This window comes from Falco punctatus, assembly GCF_963210335.1.
Source record: "Falco punctatus genome assembly, chromosome: 20".
Taxonomy (NCBI): Eukaryota; Metazoa; Chordata; class Aves; order Falconiformes; family Falconidae; genus Falco; species Falco punctatus.
In genome coordinates this window covers 5525203-5541496 of record NC_137600.1, presented here as the reverse complement: position 1 = coordinate 5541496, position 16294 = coordinate 5525203, and the positions used below count along the sequence as shown (strand labels likewise).

The following is a 16294-nucleotide window of genomic DNA, read 5'->3' as shown; positions in this document are numbered from 1 at the left end:
TGTGTGGGAGGGAAGCAGGGGCACGTGTAAGACAGCCCAAGCAAGGGGAAGCAGCCCCAGCGCTAGCATTGCACCCCGCCGCGTGCCAGCAACCCCGCTCACCAGTGAAATATCGAGGCAGAGCAAGTTCTGGAATGAACGGGAGGAACAAGCAAGTAAAACACACAACTACAGAGCAAATTGGGTTTGTCTTTGAGGTGTTTATTCCTGTTGAAGGTGAAGATCTGACAAAGGACCCCGAGGTGCTGACGGCGAGAGACGCAATTGCCAAGAAGCTGGCAAAGACAGCTTTCCCTTGCTGCACCCTCACCCTGTGCATCCAGCATGACGGCATCCTGAGGCCTCAGTGCACACTGATTTTCTACAGGAAGGAACCACTTCCAGGCTGCCTCATGCCCTGTCTCTGCAGCTGGTGGTTTGTCTGGGACATGTCTTCCGTGTGAGTCGGACCTGCACGGCTGGGGCAGATGGCTGCTGGGCAGAGAGCTCTGCTTTGCTTGCGGGACAGCCCCAGGGCAATCCACTCTGCCTCCAACGCTCCATCCGCCAGGTGCAAACGCTGTCCCAGGGAGAAGGGCCTGCAGGTGGGAGAAGGTTCTTGCAGGGGGGAGAAGGTTTAGCTCAGGTTGATCTTGCCAGTGGTCCCGTGGCTGGATGCTCTCCAGTGAGGAAGCTCTCCCTGGAACTTTGTTCCTCATTCCTCAAAACGTGCCATCCCGGAGTCCATCTGCGCAGGGTTGCAGGCACAGCCGCATCCTGACACACCAGGCATCAGCATCCTGGATCAGCTCTGGCAGTGGAGGGACAGTCCCGGTGGGAATGGCCATGTGTGGCACAGGGTCTGTGCCATTGAAGCCCATGGGGGCTGAGGGAGTCAGCGATGAGACGACACGCACCCCGGCATGCAAAGGAGAGCACGAGTTCTCCTCCCGCATCTCTGCACCCTCTCCCTCCACGTTTAGCAATCTCCCACGGCCCGCTGCCATGCCCGAACCCCCCAGGAGACAATATTTGCTGAGCTGGAGGCAGCTCGTGCGACACTGCAGATACTCCTGGGGAGGGGTCTCTGCCCAGGGACACGGGCAGAAGCTTGAGCAGGATTGCAGTGAGCTCCTCCTAGGTTTGAAGAATCCCCCCACTCACTTCACTCTCCAGTCTCCCCATCCCATTGCACACGTGTACCAGCACAGCATGATGACCAGCATGGCACAGCACATGGAAATTTTGTTTGTACACTGACACACACACCTGGGTCGCACTGAAAAATCACTCTTGAGTTTTTTCTCCATCATGCCCTAACGTGAGCAGCTGAACCGCTGCTCACCGCGTCCTTCTCCACCTCTGCTCTGCCCCATCTCCTGGGGCCGGTGTTACCACACCAACCGGTAGCTGGTTTGCTCTCCCCCCACAACACCAAGACAACAGCTCTGTAGCTCAAGGGGACGGGGAAATGGGAAGAAGACAGCCAAGGCTGACAGCCCCAGCTCCGCGCCGCAGCCCCCGAGGACGCACAGAGCCACCCATGCAGGGGCCACCAGTGTTTCCAGCTGGACAAACCCGAAGGCAGGCAGCACTGCCTGGTGCACGCACGGACCCGCCGGGCTGCAGGTCCCGTGTTAAGAGACAGCATCCACTGTTGAACATCGCGCTGTACAAAGGCGGATCCATTCTCGGCCGAGACACAGATGTCAGTGCTTGAGCCCAGCTCTAATCCTGCTCGTGCACATGGCAGGCGGCACTAAGCGGACAAGGAGAGCATTGGGATGGACAGTGTAAGATCAGGAACTAAGCCCAGCACGCTTCTTCCTCCAACTCTCCTTGCACAAGAGCAGAGCCCAGATGAGGCCAGAGGGTCTGACAATCTGCAAGGGACACCGAGCATCACCGGGAGACTAAATGGGGGTAACCCCAGCCCCTCCTGCGTGCCCTCCCCACGGGATGGAAGTGCAGGCCAGCAGCAAGCCCGGGATGGCACAGCACGGGGCACTCGATATTTCACTGGTGTCCCACCGCAGGGCTGCTCATGCTGGGGGTACAGCATGGCCCTGCTGCAGCAGTGCAGGTCGCGGGGCAGCGAGCAAAGGCTGCTTTACTCAAGCCGTGCTTTCTAACCCGTCCATGATCTTACAGATCAGCTCTGCCACCCCAGCTCTGGGCACAGGAGGGATGCTTCAGAGGAGAGCCTTAATTAAGCAAATCAGCTCTGGCGGCCATCAAAGATCTAACAGAGAGCCCTGCTCGGAGCCGGCTGTGAGGGCAGAGCTCCAAGTACCTGGCACATCCCAGAGCTGGAGGAGATAGCCCCCCTGACTCTCTTGCCTCCCAGCTGATGCTTTCCACCCTACCCCTCTAGAGCAGCTGCCTCCCTAGTGGTTTTGCGTGGGAGGGGGTAAAAGACACTCTCATCTCCAGGACTAAAATCTACCCATCTTCACAGGGACCTGGACTGTACAGAAACCTGCTCCCCCTCCTTCAGCTGACACGCTGGTTTCGAGGACTTGTGCATCATCAAAAGGTGTTGCGAGCCGGCATGCTGCGGGAGCAAGCACAGGCGCACGCCTCCGGTGCAGCTCTCCTCTCCTCCCTCGCTCCCAGGACCTCCCCAGGCTCAGCTGCCCCGGGGGCCTGGCCTGGGAGGTGCTGGGCACAAATCGGACAGCGGAGAGCACGAGTCAAAGGGCAAGAAGGAGCCTGCATGCCATGGAGACGAGTGGGGCCAGCACACACCCAGAGAAAGGACAAAAACCAGCAAAGGAAAAGAAGAAAGAAATACAGAAGAGAGTACTTACAACAGAAAACAGAGAAATTTCACTTGTTCAGTAGTCCTGATGCACCAAAGCACGGACAGGGAGAGAGACAGACAGATGGAGAGAAGAAGAGTGTGTGAAAAGACCTGGATATTAACTCTCATCTGGAGAAGCACAGCGAGTTGCCCAGCTCTGTCTTTTTGGAAGGAACACGCAGATAAAGGATGCTCTGATTCTGCATTTGCTATTGGCAGCAGTGGGGTGAGATTCAACTCTGCCAGGGAGGTGACCACCCGGAGCAGCCCAGGTGACAGAGAAGGAGTCTGAAAATTCCCCACTGCTCCCCCTCACCGCCAGCTCCTGCTCGGCTGCGGTCACACACGGGAATGCCGGCTCTTAACAAACCCATCAACCCTCTGCAAAGTATTTCTAGGAGAAAAACACCCAACATGCCCCTACTTTTGCCTGCCAGGCTTTATCTGCTCTCTCTGTAAAAACCCACTCTAGTCTTCCCACCAGAGAACCCATTAGCAGAGCGATGGCTCGTTTCGGTTTTACTGCCGAATCAGCCACAAGCTCTGTGCTCCTAAAATTTCCCTTTTTAACCTTACTTCTTGCTTTTGCTTTCAACTGGCTCCAATTACCCATGTTAAGCGTAATCACAAATTATCGTGGAAAGACCCAAAATTGACTGGGCAATTATTCCCTCGTGCTACTGCTTTTATCCCCTCTGCTTTGCTTCCCTTGCCTGCGGAGGGGGGCAGGTGGAGCCAAGCCCAGCCGCTATCTCAAAGTCAGGCTGAGACCTCAGCACCGCCCAGGCGCAGGTTGGAGGGTGTTTGTGATACAACAGGTGAAATACCAAGAAAACAGCAAGGTTTAGCCGTCGAACCTGCTACCAGAGGAGGGGAGTAACGCCGTGTACGTTCCCAGGAGGCACTGTGAAATGTCACCATCTGCACAGGGGTTTTAAATAGCACAGTTCAGGAAGTAAAAAAGTACCTAAATAGTTCAGCAAGGCACAACCGGCTCCCTACCCCCTGTGCCGGTATGACAAAAGTAGTGACAACCTGCCTGCTCGGCCTCTCTTCTCTTCCCTGGTTACAAAAAGAGAAATTCAGTGGCAGCTCACAGAATGTCCCAGCAGCATCTGATTAACCCGACCTGCACCCAGAAGACCTACAGACCCCCAGGGGCACTCAGCAAACCCCACAGGCTCAAGCCCCCCTTACAGGTTTGCTCTGGCTCCATGACCCCACAGCAACTGCACCTCAACCCCACGAGCTGGAGCCCCGAGGGCTCCCCAGAGAGGTGATCCTGCGAAGCCAGTCCCGGGATCCAGCCCACCCCACTCTGTCTGGGACCCGGGACACCAGTGCTGCTCTGGGACCCCCACCCCTCCCATCCGCTCCTGAGTGACCGGGGTGCCGGCAGAGAGGGGAGCAGCCCCTCCGCCCGGGACGAGGGGCAGATAAAACCGCGGTGGCAGCAGAACCTGAGGTGCACGCCGGTATTTCAGGCTCGCTCAGAAGGCACAGGGACAGCAGCACCATCGCCACCACCATCGCCACCGCTGCTCTGCCCGCACGGGGGAACAGAGGGGGCTGCCAGCCCCAGCTGCCCGCCCGCTCCGCGCCCACCGGCACTCACGTTATCAGGCGCGACTTGGGCTTCTTCGGGGAGTCTCTGCCTTTCACGAGATCATCCTGCACCTCCAGCGTCTGAGACTCGAGGATTTCGTTGAGGCTGTTATCGGCAGTGGGGCAGGAGTCGGCGGCGGTGCTGGTGAGGGTCTTGGTGGGCTTAAATGGATCCACGGAGTCAAAGTTATCAGGGTCAAACTGGTAAGAGCCCTTGGGGAGAGTCGGCAGGTTTGAGCTGCCACCAAAGGAGCTGAGCCCTGGGCTGTCCCAGAGCGCGGGGCTCAGCCGGGGGGAGCCCCGGGGGGGCAGTGGCTCTGTGGGACCCCTCTCCGCATCCTCGCCTGGTTTTTTGGGGGGCTCCCGGTGTCTCTTCGGCGTCAGCTTGCTGGCCGGGATCTTGCTGCCCTTCCTGGGCGTCGCTCTCCTGGCCTCCGTGCTCTCTCCCCCCTCTGTAAAATCGACCTCGGGTTTCAGGACCTGCCCTTGGGGCTCCGGGGCCAGGTCCCCCCCCAGCTCGCTGCCAGGGTGGGGGAAGCGGTGCAGGGCCGCCGGGGGGGAGCTCTGCAGCCGGCAGCCCCCTGCCACAAAGGGGTTTACGCTCTCATCGTACTGCTCAGGGTCAAACCGGTAGGATGCTGGGGGCACCGGGGTCTCCTCTGTGGATTCTTCTGTTTTCCTCCCCAGTGATTTTCCTTTCCCGAGCTGGCCCCGGCTGGGTGAGGACTCCTGGGTTACGGCATCTGCCTTCGGCTCCACCAGCCCCGTGCTGGCATCCGCCACTTCCTCTCCTGACATGACCCGTTCCCGGGTGGCTCTGCCCGCATGGGGCACCGGGGCCAGCTCTGCAGCAGGCACAGCGGCACAGCCAGCGTCAGCCCTGCTTCCCAGCACAGCTGGAGCCTGGCTTTCAGCTGGCAGCTGTGTCAGGGAAGAGTCTTCGGAGTCGGTTTCCCCTTTAATATCCAAGCTGGCTTTAGGGGCTCCGATCTCTGGTTGAGCCTCATCTTTGGGGTGCTTCCCAGGCAAGCTGTCCCGGATGGCTTCCCCTACCAGCAGGTCACCATGGCCACTTGGCTCTGAAAAGATAAAAGGAGCTGGTTAAACCCCCACCTGCCATGCACGCCCTTCCAGAGGGGCTTCTCTCCCCTCCTCACAGCTGCTCCAGGGTCAGATTTTACAAGAGACTCACTGACCCAAAGTTCAGCTTCCCCACCTGCCAGGATGACTGCGTAACTCCAGCTTCAAGCACCTTCTGTAAAATTTGAAGCCCATGAATGCAGGGGAGGGAACGTACATAAGTCGCATGCCAAGGGCATTTTCTGCACCACACCAGCAGACCAACCAACATCTCCATTTATGCCTTTCCTCTCCCTGCCGCTTGCTCCTACGCGGGATGGCAGCAGTGCTGGGGGGCTTTGCAAAGCCCAGCGAGGCTCCTGAGGGCCAGATGCCGGCCAGGACCATCCCTGGGGTGGCTGCTCCCAGGGCAGAAACACGCACATCCGAGCGGGAGCGGCAGTGACAGGGAGTCACTGCTCACCTGGGTGGAGAGTTAAAAATCACTGAGAGGAATTCAGGGAAGCACAACATGAGGAAAAACACTGCAAGATGTGAATAAGCAGGCCCTGGGGTGAAAGGGAACGGGATGCTGTGCTGAATTAATAAGCATGTCATGGGCTGCAGAGGGGATGTGGGGATCAGCCGCGGTGCCGTGGTGCCAGGGCTGCGGAGCTGGATGTACACCAGGCAGAGGGAAGCTGCCCAACGCAAACCGCTCCCCAGGGCTCAGCTGCCGCACCGCCAGGTGCAGGAACGGGTTTGACAGCACTGCTGCTCTCCCCTGCCACCCCAGCCCTCACCCTGGGAGGGAAGGGGGGCACAGCAGAGCCGTGAGACCCCCAAAGAGCAACGAGCCCAGAGGAAAGGGCCTGCCAGCAGCAGGGTGCAGGTGCTCGGAGCTGTGCGGCTCAGCACCGCAGCTACCCGTGATTCACATCCTGCCCACCAGAACTCAGCCCCATGCTGCCTGCATCTCTGCCTGCAGAAATCCTGCCCGCACATTTACTGCTCACCACACTGCTGTCAGAGTTCCTTAATCACAAATCCTGATCCATGACTTAATCACTACTACTCCAATCCCTTCCCCTAAATCCTTTTACTGTTTAATCTTTTCTTTGCTGTCAGAGGATGGGGAAGCTCCTTAACTACCGAGGCATCCTGAAAGCTACACCCACCAAGCACCTACAGCCAGGACCTCAGCACAGGTGTGCAAAAGGCACAAGAGGAAAACACCTGGTGTCACCTCCGCCGAGCTCATCTGCAGCTCTTCTTCCACATCTCAACCAGGGATGCTTGCACAGACTCCCAGCATAAGGCAGAACGAGATGCTGGGGTGCTCAGCACCCATCAGGGAGTGCACAGGATCCCAGCTCTTGCTGGTACCTTGCTGGGGAGACGCAGCCCAGCCAGTTCCTCCAAGGGCAGAATGAAACCAGTGCTCACCTGAGGATCAAACTGGTTTGAAAACCTGGCTGGGAACAGCAGCACGGGTGATGCAGAGCTTGTGCAGGGGAAACCGGCCTGTCCCCCTCCACTGCTGCAACGCTGCCCTGGCACATGGGTGACAGCCCTGGAGGGGGACCATGTCAAGCGTGCCCGTGTTTTGCAGGAAGGAGGTCTGGCCAGTGGATGCCAACAACAAGCTCCCACAGCCCCACATGCACCCACAGCTCTGAGCGCATCTCCCTGGAAAGGCTGTTCCTGTCGCGGGGCATCTGCAACCAGCTCACGTTTGCTTGTGATCAAGCCAGTCACAGGCTGGCAAAAGAAGAAAAGTGAATCAGGCAAATATCTGGTCCCAGGGCTAATCCAGGACACTGAGCCAACCACCCTGACTCAGCTGATGGCTCGTGGTTTGCATAATTGATCTCCAGGATGCTAAAAGCCACAGAAATGAATCATGAGGGGCTGTGTGCTCCCTGAGATGGCAAAAAAGCTCCCTCCAAATAGATGTGGTCTTGCTGCCCCAGAAAATGCATCAGTAAACACAAATCCAGTGGATACGTACTTGGAGTGCAGCCAGAAAACAGTCCAAGGCAGCGCCTGCCAGGTCTTTCCATCATTAGGAACCAGGAAAACCTCCTTAACAGACTCAAAAAAATTGTTTATTACACTTGCTGTGCTGCTCAGATGTTTTAAACCTCACTGAGACAGCCCTGAATAGAACAGACTTCAAAGTCAGGGCAAAAGGCACCTTTTAAATGCATTTTACATTCCCACCAGAAGGTTTTGCAGCTGCCGTTCTCACAGACATAAGCCCATCCTGGTTTCTAACCCAGGCAAAGAGTAATTACTTCTTGAATAACAAGCAGCCCGCACGCAAACCACCTCTCCTTGCTGTGGATGCCTGCAGGGCCGGCAGAGAAGACGGGCCGGCGCATGTGATCATCACTCAGAACAATCATTGCTTCACAAAAATTAGAAGAACCACCCGCCCAGGTCTTCCAATTTTGTGATTCACTCATTTTCTGCACCCGAGTCAGCTCTGCTGCTCCACTCCCTCTGCCTGCAGCACAGCCCGCTCAGCCAGTCTGAGACCTGAGGAACTGGAATATACTGGGAGACAGAAGGTGCGGGGGAAGGACAGCTGAGGAGCGCGCCTGCAATTGTGGCAGTCTTCTGAAGTAGGACTGTCCCTCCCCCAGGCTTGGTGGGGTTTTTCCCCTTGTCTGGAGAGGTCCCAGGTATGAGACAGGTATTAATCCCTTGTGCGAGTTAACAGCCACGCTCAGTGTGACAGCCCGAGGGAACCAAGAGGAAGGAATGGGGGTGGCGAGGAGACTGCCACCTCTGCCAGAAGAACCCTATTCCTGCTCTCCCCGCACACTCATGTAATGCCCCTGAGTCCCATTTTCAGCCCTGCTTGGGCTGAGGTATTCACCTCCCTGGGGGACCACAGCCTCAGGGGCTGAGGCCACCCCGGGATGGGCTTGCACTGGGACGGAGATGGCTCCATACAGAGCAGAAAGGCTGGCAAAGCTTCAAGGTCAATGGGTTCTCTGCAGAGCACTGCCAGGATGAAGACTGTGCCGGTTTGCAGGGCAGAGCCCTTGCTGTTGGACCTGCCCAGACCACGGGTGCTCCTGGGGCACCACCCAGCACTTCAGCTGCCTCTCGCAGGAAGGGAGAGCCTTGTCTTGCTGATGAGAACGGGACAAAACCCCCTCCTGGAATGGTGATGGCATCCCAGGCAAACCCACCCTACATGGGTCCTTCAGCCCAAAAAGGGCTGGGGGGACAGCCTGGCCCCAAGCCCCCCAGCCCCAGCCACGGCTCCTCCTCCTGTGTGTTTCCTCTGCCTCCAACACAGCCTCCCATCACCTGCCAAAACAACCCAAGCATGTGTTCCTGCAGGAACAATTACACAGGATGCAGAAACTAGCGACCCGAAGGGCCTCAGGGTGCTTGAGAAGAGCCAAGGTCTGCCCTCCAGACCCGCAGCTGCCCAACTCTGCTGGGCACGAGCACGGTGATAACCTCGGTGCAGCACTGCCTATTCCCAGGGAGTCCTTCCCAACCGCCGTGAGCTGAGCTGCGTGCGGCTCTCCCTGTTCCTCCACAGCCTCTGCATGCATTTACATCCCAGAGTGAGCACAGCTCCCCACCACCCCCGTGCAGTCATGCTGGAGAGCCGTCGCGCCAGCTCAGCACACGCTCCCTCTGCTCACGTCTCCTGCCAGGGAACCCAGCCTGCAGAAAGAGCCAACGCCTGCCCATCCCGGGCCGCCTCGCTGCCCTAACCCTCCTCCGGGACCAAACCGTGCTGCACGCCCCTGGGTACCCTGGGAGAAGGCAGCCAGGCTGCCATGCATGCCGACCCACCGCACGCAGCTATCCCCTCAGACCAGCCCTTCTCGCAGGCATCCCAGCGAGTGCCTTTCCGACGCATCCCGAGCTCTCCAAGGTGACCCTGAGCTCTCCCGTTTCACCTTGGGCACTGTGCCCTGCAGGTGGGGACATTCTACTCCCGACATGAAAACGGGCACTGCCAGCAGCACGGCACGCTCGGTGACTCCAGGATCCATCCCAAACAGATCTGCGAAACAGCACTCTGGATCCCTGAAAACAGCGGTTGTACCGGCAGTGCGCGGAGTGCAAACCTGCTTCTGGTCCAGCCAGCGTATGTGGAGGGATAGTACAAAGTGAAAATGGAGATTTTATACTCCCTAAAGAAAAACATACAGACAAGACAGTCTGGCACTGCAGTAATAGGCGTGTTGTGCGTGTACATTATAGTTGTTATTATGCTTGTCTTCCTTGGGCTGAAATTAAACACAAACCCCGACTAACTAAACAGCTTTCCTAGATGCCACCCCTTGCTCCCTTAAATGAATCAGAAAAGCCTGGCAGCAGCAGTGCTGCGATGCAAAGGCTCCGCGCCCTTTTCATCCCACATACAGCAACCAAGTGAAGCAGCAATGATCCCCTGCACAGCCCTGAATGCCAAACGCCGGCGAGAACAACCCCTCCACTATCTGCAGCCTTTGATTCGGCTCATGCTTTGTGCACAGCCTGAGTCACGCATTTCTCCCTTTCCTGGCTCGCTCGCACACGCAGGCTGAGCACAGGATATCTGGCTGGTGCATTCAGCTTCGGCTTACGTAGCTAACGACTTTTTTCCTCTTTTGGCTTTCCGCTTTTGTTTAACAGACGTTGGTCTATTTTTAAATCTATTCTGTTAAGAATTAGCATACCGGCAAACGATGCTGCCACTAACGCACCGGAAAACACGTGCCCTGCATCAGAGTAACAGAAGTAAAAGCTGATGAGCCTGCTCTGTCACTGATGGTTCCATATTTGTTGCTGCTGGTTTCCTTGCACAGAATATCTTCTTCTCACAGGCGACTGAAGATAACTTTAGCCTGAATGGGACAGAATTACAGCTTCCACCATCCGAGGTGGCAAGAGGAAAACTGTTTGAGTGATCCTGAGTGGGCATAAAGCCTCACTCCAGCCCCCTCTCCAGGGCGATGGGACTGGCTGAATTTTTGTCCCCGAGAACAGGGCTTAATGCATCCAGGACACCTCTCAGTTGCACGCTGAGCGGCCAGCCCCTGGAGTCACAGCTTCTGTCATACAAATTTCCTAACCCTATTTACTCCCAAGTAAGGGCGAGACTGCAGCTATAAACCAGATGTGTGCTTGTTCCTCCCGGTTGCTCTGAGCCCGGGAGATGCTGTGCCTGCCCACAGGTCAGGGCTCCTGCAGCTGCCCTGCTGTGCTGCCCCAGCTGCACATAAGCACTGGCAGCAGCGATTCCCCAGGGACCGCGGGGCAGCAGCTCCCACCTTACGCGACAGCTCGGCTGTCTCAGTGCTGACAAGCAGCCATTACACTGGATCGCCTCCGATCACAGCGTTTGTTACCGCTGCAGCTTCCGAGCCGCAGCCAGACAAAAGGGCACATGCTGCTGCAGAACAGCGTTGCAAAGATGAGGCCTTAACACAGTGATTACCTAAGGTACAGTGATTTCACATGCCAGCACACCGCAGACTCACAGCTGCACCCGGGTAATCCCTTCCCTCCACCATTTCAGAGGCGCTGAAGAGATGCTGCCGGAGCCCCGGGCAGGGATGGGATGAAGCTGGGCACAGTGGCACTGTGGGTTTGGCTCTGCTGTCTCCCACATCCCGCTCTCCACCAGCCAGCATGGAAAAAACAGCTTTTGCCAGAGATCATCCCCTCGGCCCCACAACACTGCGACCTTTGTGTGCCGGGAGCAGCCGGCTCCCTCGCTGCTGTGTCAGGCTGGCCTCGAGGAACTGCTCGACCCAGGATGCAGGGGCACAGGCAAGCTTTGGGGATGGTGACACCCTGATGTCTGAGGCAACATGCTCTCCTGAGCAGGAGCTTTGGCAGAAAGGAGCCTCATACCTACTAGGAAAGCCTTTATCTCCCCTCTCCCCAGGCATTATCTGCCAAAGTAATGTCTCTATCATCCCTTCTTAAAAGGAAGGATTACTCCAAGAGCTGGGAATGTCAGAAGTGTGAATTGAGCGCTCTCTCGATTAAGGCAAACAAACCTGTGTCTTCCACAGGGATGGATGGGCGGGCACCCAGATCTATCTCAACAGCGAAACAACACTGCAGACGGGGAGCCACAGCACCCCGATAGTACCAAGGTCACGCAGTGCTTGGGCTCCTGCATGGGGAGGCCCCAGGCTCTGGTTCAAGCTAGCACCTGAAACCAGCTAAGCCGTAAGCTACCAGCCTGCTGCTGTGAGCATTCAAGAAAAGCCCAATATTGCAAATCGCGTACCAGGGGCCCTGCAGCAGCGGGAGGCAGTCAGGCAAGAGAGGGCAGAAGATGCTCAGGATGGCGCAGCTGGGACCTCCCGGCCCCCCACGTGCTGCCCCATGCCCTGATGCCCTCCTGCAGACACCCCGAGGGTTCACAGATGTCCTGACATTGCACAGCCACCCTGCTCTGCTGAGAGAGCAGAGGAAAGCGGAGCTGTCCCCCCTGCGCTGCCCTGATAACCTCCAGCACTTAATGCAGAGGTGCCAGAGCTTCAAAGCCGCCTCCCAGCAGCATGAAAACAGACATAAACACCAAGACACAGACCACAACCCCAATTCCCCCTGGAGAGAAGGGTACAACGGCAGGAGCTGGTCCCCAAAAGGCCAAGGGTTAACGGGGAGCCGTGTTCAGAGAAGCAGCGGCTGGCGAGAAACACAAGGACAAACCAGCAACAGCACGGGACCTGCCAGCCAAGGAAACTCCCTGAGTTTTCAGCAGGTCCCTCGCAGTTTCTCAAGAAACGGGGTTTAGCAGCATCAAGCTTTTGCATCTTTAACAGCAGCTACATAGCAAAGACACCTGGCCACTAACTCCAGGGAAAAGAGACACGCAACGAAACCTCCACCACCGACCTGCCCGGGGGAGGACAAACCCTGCACCGCGTCAGCTCCTGCGCAAGAGCCAAGGGCGAGTGGCATGCAAGGCACGAGTGGGGCAGTGCCCACCAGCCAGCAGCCCACTCCCCGCAGCTGGGGAAGTGGCAGAGGGCAATTTAACTGACAAAAATGATTTGACAACATCCCTGGTTCCTCTCAATCAATCCATCGCAGCGGTCCCGGCTCCAGTCTCTGCATCCCTGGACACAGCCTCAGCCCTGCTCGGCAGCTCACAGAGCCCGATGTGCAGAGCTCTGCCTCCCGCAGTCCTTTGCTTCCCTGGCTCCAGCGCAGCAGGAGGGTGCAACTGGTGGTGCAGGAGAGCACAATGATAATTTTGCACTGCATAGGCATGAGCCAAGGGGGGCAAACTGACTTTTCTGAGCCTGCAGTGCAGTCCCCTCCCTCCAAAGTGATTCAATAAAATCAACGTTTCATGCAAGTGAGAGAATAGCCCTTCACAGAGCACACAGCCCCGAGTACTGGCATTTGAACTATCCAGGCCTTTAACCACAAAAAATGTGGCAGGCATTATTCAAAACAAGCGACTTCTCCTCCTTGACCCCACCCTGCCTTTCCGCATCCGGAGCGGAGTGCCGAAGAGCAGAAGGTACACGCTGGCTCTTTACCTTGGGTCCTGGCCTCGGGCTCCGGCAATCCGGGCAGTGGCTCGCAGAACTCCTTTAGGGACGAGCGGGTCGGTGTTTCTGCTTCAGGGGTCTCAAAATTACCTTTGGAGTCCGAGCTGCCGAAGGGGGGGGAAAAGAGTGAGGAATTACCACTTTCAAGGCTAGCTCTGACATCCTCCACACTGCCTACGTATTCAGCCAGGCCGGCTCCCAGGCCGGCTGGCCGCAGGCATCCTGCAGCAGCCGCTCTCCTGTCCAGCGGCACACGCTAGCAAACGGAAAAGGGAGAGCAGGTGAAACAACATCATGAGCATCCCCCCGCACGCCCCCAACCCTCCTCTCGGCCCAGCCACCGGGCTTGCTTCTGCCAGGTCCTTCCCGAGCTGAGCATCCACCACGGACCGCCGAGGGCACGGCAGCCCTGCCGGCATCTCGCCAAAGGGGAGGTTTCGGGGGGCGCTGCCGCCCTGTGCCCACCAGCACCTCCCCGGGCGAGCAGCGCCCAGTTCCAGCCAGCCCCCCCCCCCGTGCCCCGCACCCGCGGCGCAGGCGGCGGCCCCCCGGGGCAGCCAGGCGGGTGGCAGGGACCCCCCGGGCAGCCAAGCGGGTTGCAGGGCCCCCACCCCCCCGAGCAGCCAGGCGGGTGGCAGGCAGCGAGCAGGCAGCACGAGGGCCGGGGGCGGGGGGGGGTGGGGGAGCACACAGGGGCGCAGCCCCGCACGCCGCGCGTGTCCGTCCCCGTCCGTGGGACCCGGGCAGGGAGCGCGGGTCACTTGCCTGAAGCCGGGGGCCGTGCCCTCCGCCGGCGCGTCCTCCGCCGCACCGCCGTCCTCCCCCTCGGGGCCGCCCCCTCCCCGCACCGCCGACCAGGTCCAGCGCGCCCACTGCACCGGCGAGAGCAGCTGCCAGGCGCTGAACGCCATCGGCCCGCTCCGCTCCCGCCGCTCCGCTCCCGCCGCTCCCGCCGGGCTCACTGCGGCCGCGCCGCCCCCGCCGCCGCGCCGCCGCCAAGGGCCTCCCCCGGACCGTACTACTCGCCGGCAGGGAGAGCGCCCGCCCCCGCCGCCCCCCGGCACCGCCCGGCCGGGAGGGACCGGCCCGCGGGACCCCCCCGGCCCCGCCGCCGCCCGCGCGCTGGCGCAGGGGGTGCGGGCAGGGATGCGGGGGGCGCCCCCGAGCCCCCCCCCGGGCGATGCTGCCGGGCCGCTGCGCCGCCCCCCCCCGTTCCCCTCCCTTCCCAGCAAACTCCCAAATCCACCGATTTCTGCTCAAACGCGGGGCTTAGGCGCATCGCCCCCAGTGCCCCGCCCGGCGCCAGCCCCCAGCCCCTCCCGGGGTGCTGCGATCTGCCCTGCCCCCTCCCCCCCCCGCCAAGGAAGCCCCAACGCGAGAGGGCGGTGGGCTGCAACACCAGTAACACCCCCCGCGACACCAGTAGCACCCCCGCCCCGGTCTGTCCCACGTTCGTTCCTCGGGGCTGCACCTGTGCTGTAACGCAGCCGGTAGGACCGCGGGGTCCTTCCACTCGGGACGTGACAGCAAACGCCCCGTGCTGGCCGGGGAATGCCCACCCGGGCGAGGGGCCCCCCAGGGCTGCCCCCCCGCCCAGAGCCAGGCAGAGTGGATCGCTCCGGAGGGGTTGGCAGCGACGGGAGAGGGGCAGAGGGCAGGGAAACACCTGCCCCTTCCATTTTCCAAGGAAATACCGACTTCAACAGCCCCGGCTGATGCTATATCCTTCCGTGGCAGCAAGTTTATTTATTTATTAAACTATTGTTATTTAAAAATAACAGCCGGCAGTCCCTGCAGAAATAAACACTGCCATGCTGGCCTCTCTCAGGAATCTTCCCCTTGATGAAGGCTCCCACTCCCAAATCCATTACCTCCCACACGCTTGCTGGAGAGAGGAGCATAACGTTACTGATGCTGCACAGCATCCGAAGCGCTGCAAGGAATGGCTGGGGCTTTGGCCGCAGTGGCATTACCGGCTCTGGACAGTTGCTGCCGCAGAGCTGGCGGCTCCCCGAGCCCCAGGCTGGCTCACCCCACTGCCAGCGGCACATCCCAGGGATGACCTGGGAAAGGGCAGACAACTGTCCTGCTGCAAAACCAGGCCGGCCCATTGCAAAGAAGAGCTATTGGCCCTCAATAACCACCCAAAGTGCTTACGTGGCAGGCTGAGACCACAGCCCGATGCTTTCCTGTGAATCATCAGCCAGCTCGAGCGCAAGGAATGCCTTCTCATGGGCAGAGAGGCCTCTGGGTCAGACCAGACCCGTCCATCTGGTCTGGCTGCCTCCAACACCGGCCTCTGTCAGAGGCTTCAAAGGGCTCATTCCTCACTGCGGAGCATCTCAAATAACCTCCCTGCAGGGATCCTTTCTTCCAAGCCTCCATCTGTTGATGTCCTTATTAAATATATGTGTCATTGCTGCGTGCTTTTACCGTCCAGCCTCAGTCAAAGACAACCTCTTACCCCCTTACACAATGCTTCCAAATGTCCCCAGAGATACCTCTGATTCAGCTAAAGCAAAGGTGCTGCCGCCAGTTCCCACCGCAAGTCAGTGGCAGAAGCAGCTCACATGTCCTGACCCCAGGGAACGCCTTGGCCGCAGCACAGCGCTGCCCTCCACCTCCCCAGGGTCCAGGGGACAAGGAGCCCTGCAAACCTCCATGCTGCTGCATGGAGGACACTGAGCAAGTGGGGACTAAGTGACGCTTATCAAAGCTGAGCCAAAAAACCAACAGCAAAAGCAGAAACTCAGCATCCTGTTGCCTATGTCTGCTGTGAACGGAAACGAGCAGCCTACCTCCCACCATCTGAAGTGGCAGAGCTGATTTCTGCAGATGAATTTTATATAAGGAAAGCTCCAGCGTGAGCCGCTCTGCAGCACCGCTCGCTGCAGCCTGAATGCCTCCTGCCTCTCCTGCTTCCCACCCGCTGCCGCTCAGATCCCCGCTGACCCAGAAGCCAGGGTGATGGCATCACCGCGTTTCAGAATGGCTGGTGGCTCCCAGGGACCACACAGGGAAAGCAGAAAGGTGAACGATGTGGGAGCAGCAGCTGGCGTGAGTGCCAGTGGCAGGAGCAAGCTGCCGCTGCTGCTGAGGGGAAGGAGCTGCGCTGGGTGAAGGACAACGCACGGGCTGACTTCTGTAGCCCCCCCCCCCCCCTCCCCCCCCTTGTTGGACAAGGGGAACTGGGGCATGTGAGCAGAGGAAATCAGCATCTTTCCATTGTGAAGGCTGCACACACACAAAGTGCGCACAGCAAGGACCCCCCTGCTCTCACCCACCGCCCAGGGGAAGGAGACCGGCG

At 59.0% G+C, this 16294-nt stretch overlaps 1 protein-coding gene across 2 annotated transcripts in view; it reads right to left on the bottom strand.

Annotated features, from left to right (window-relative positions):
- Window positions 1-14116, bottom strand: part of TACC1 (transforming acidic coiled-coil containing protein 1) — a 30491-nt gene extending 16375 nt beyond the window's left edge. The window contains exons 1-4 of one of the 2 annotated variants that reach the window (XM_080370534.1): window positions 13753-14116; window positions 12976-13091; window positions 4398-5466; window positions 2790-2825 (exon numbers count right to left, since the gene is read on the bottom strand). In XM_080370534.1, the coding sequence (XP_080226660.1) occupies window positions 2790-2825; window positions 4398-5466; window positions 12976-13091; window positions 13753-13898 (1367 nt within the window). In that variant the 5' untranslated portion in view covers window positions 13899-14116. The remainder of the gene's footprint in view (window positions 1-2789; window positions 2826-4397; window positions 5467-12975; window positions 13092-13752) is intronic. The other variant, XM_080370533.1, reaches the window with a different exon arrangement.
- Window positions 14117-16294: the final 2178 nt, after the last annotated feature.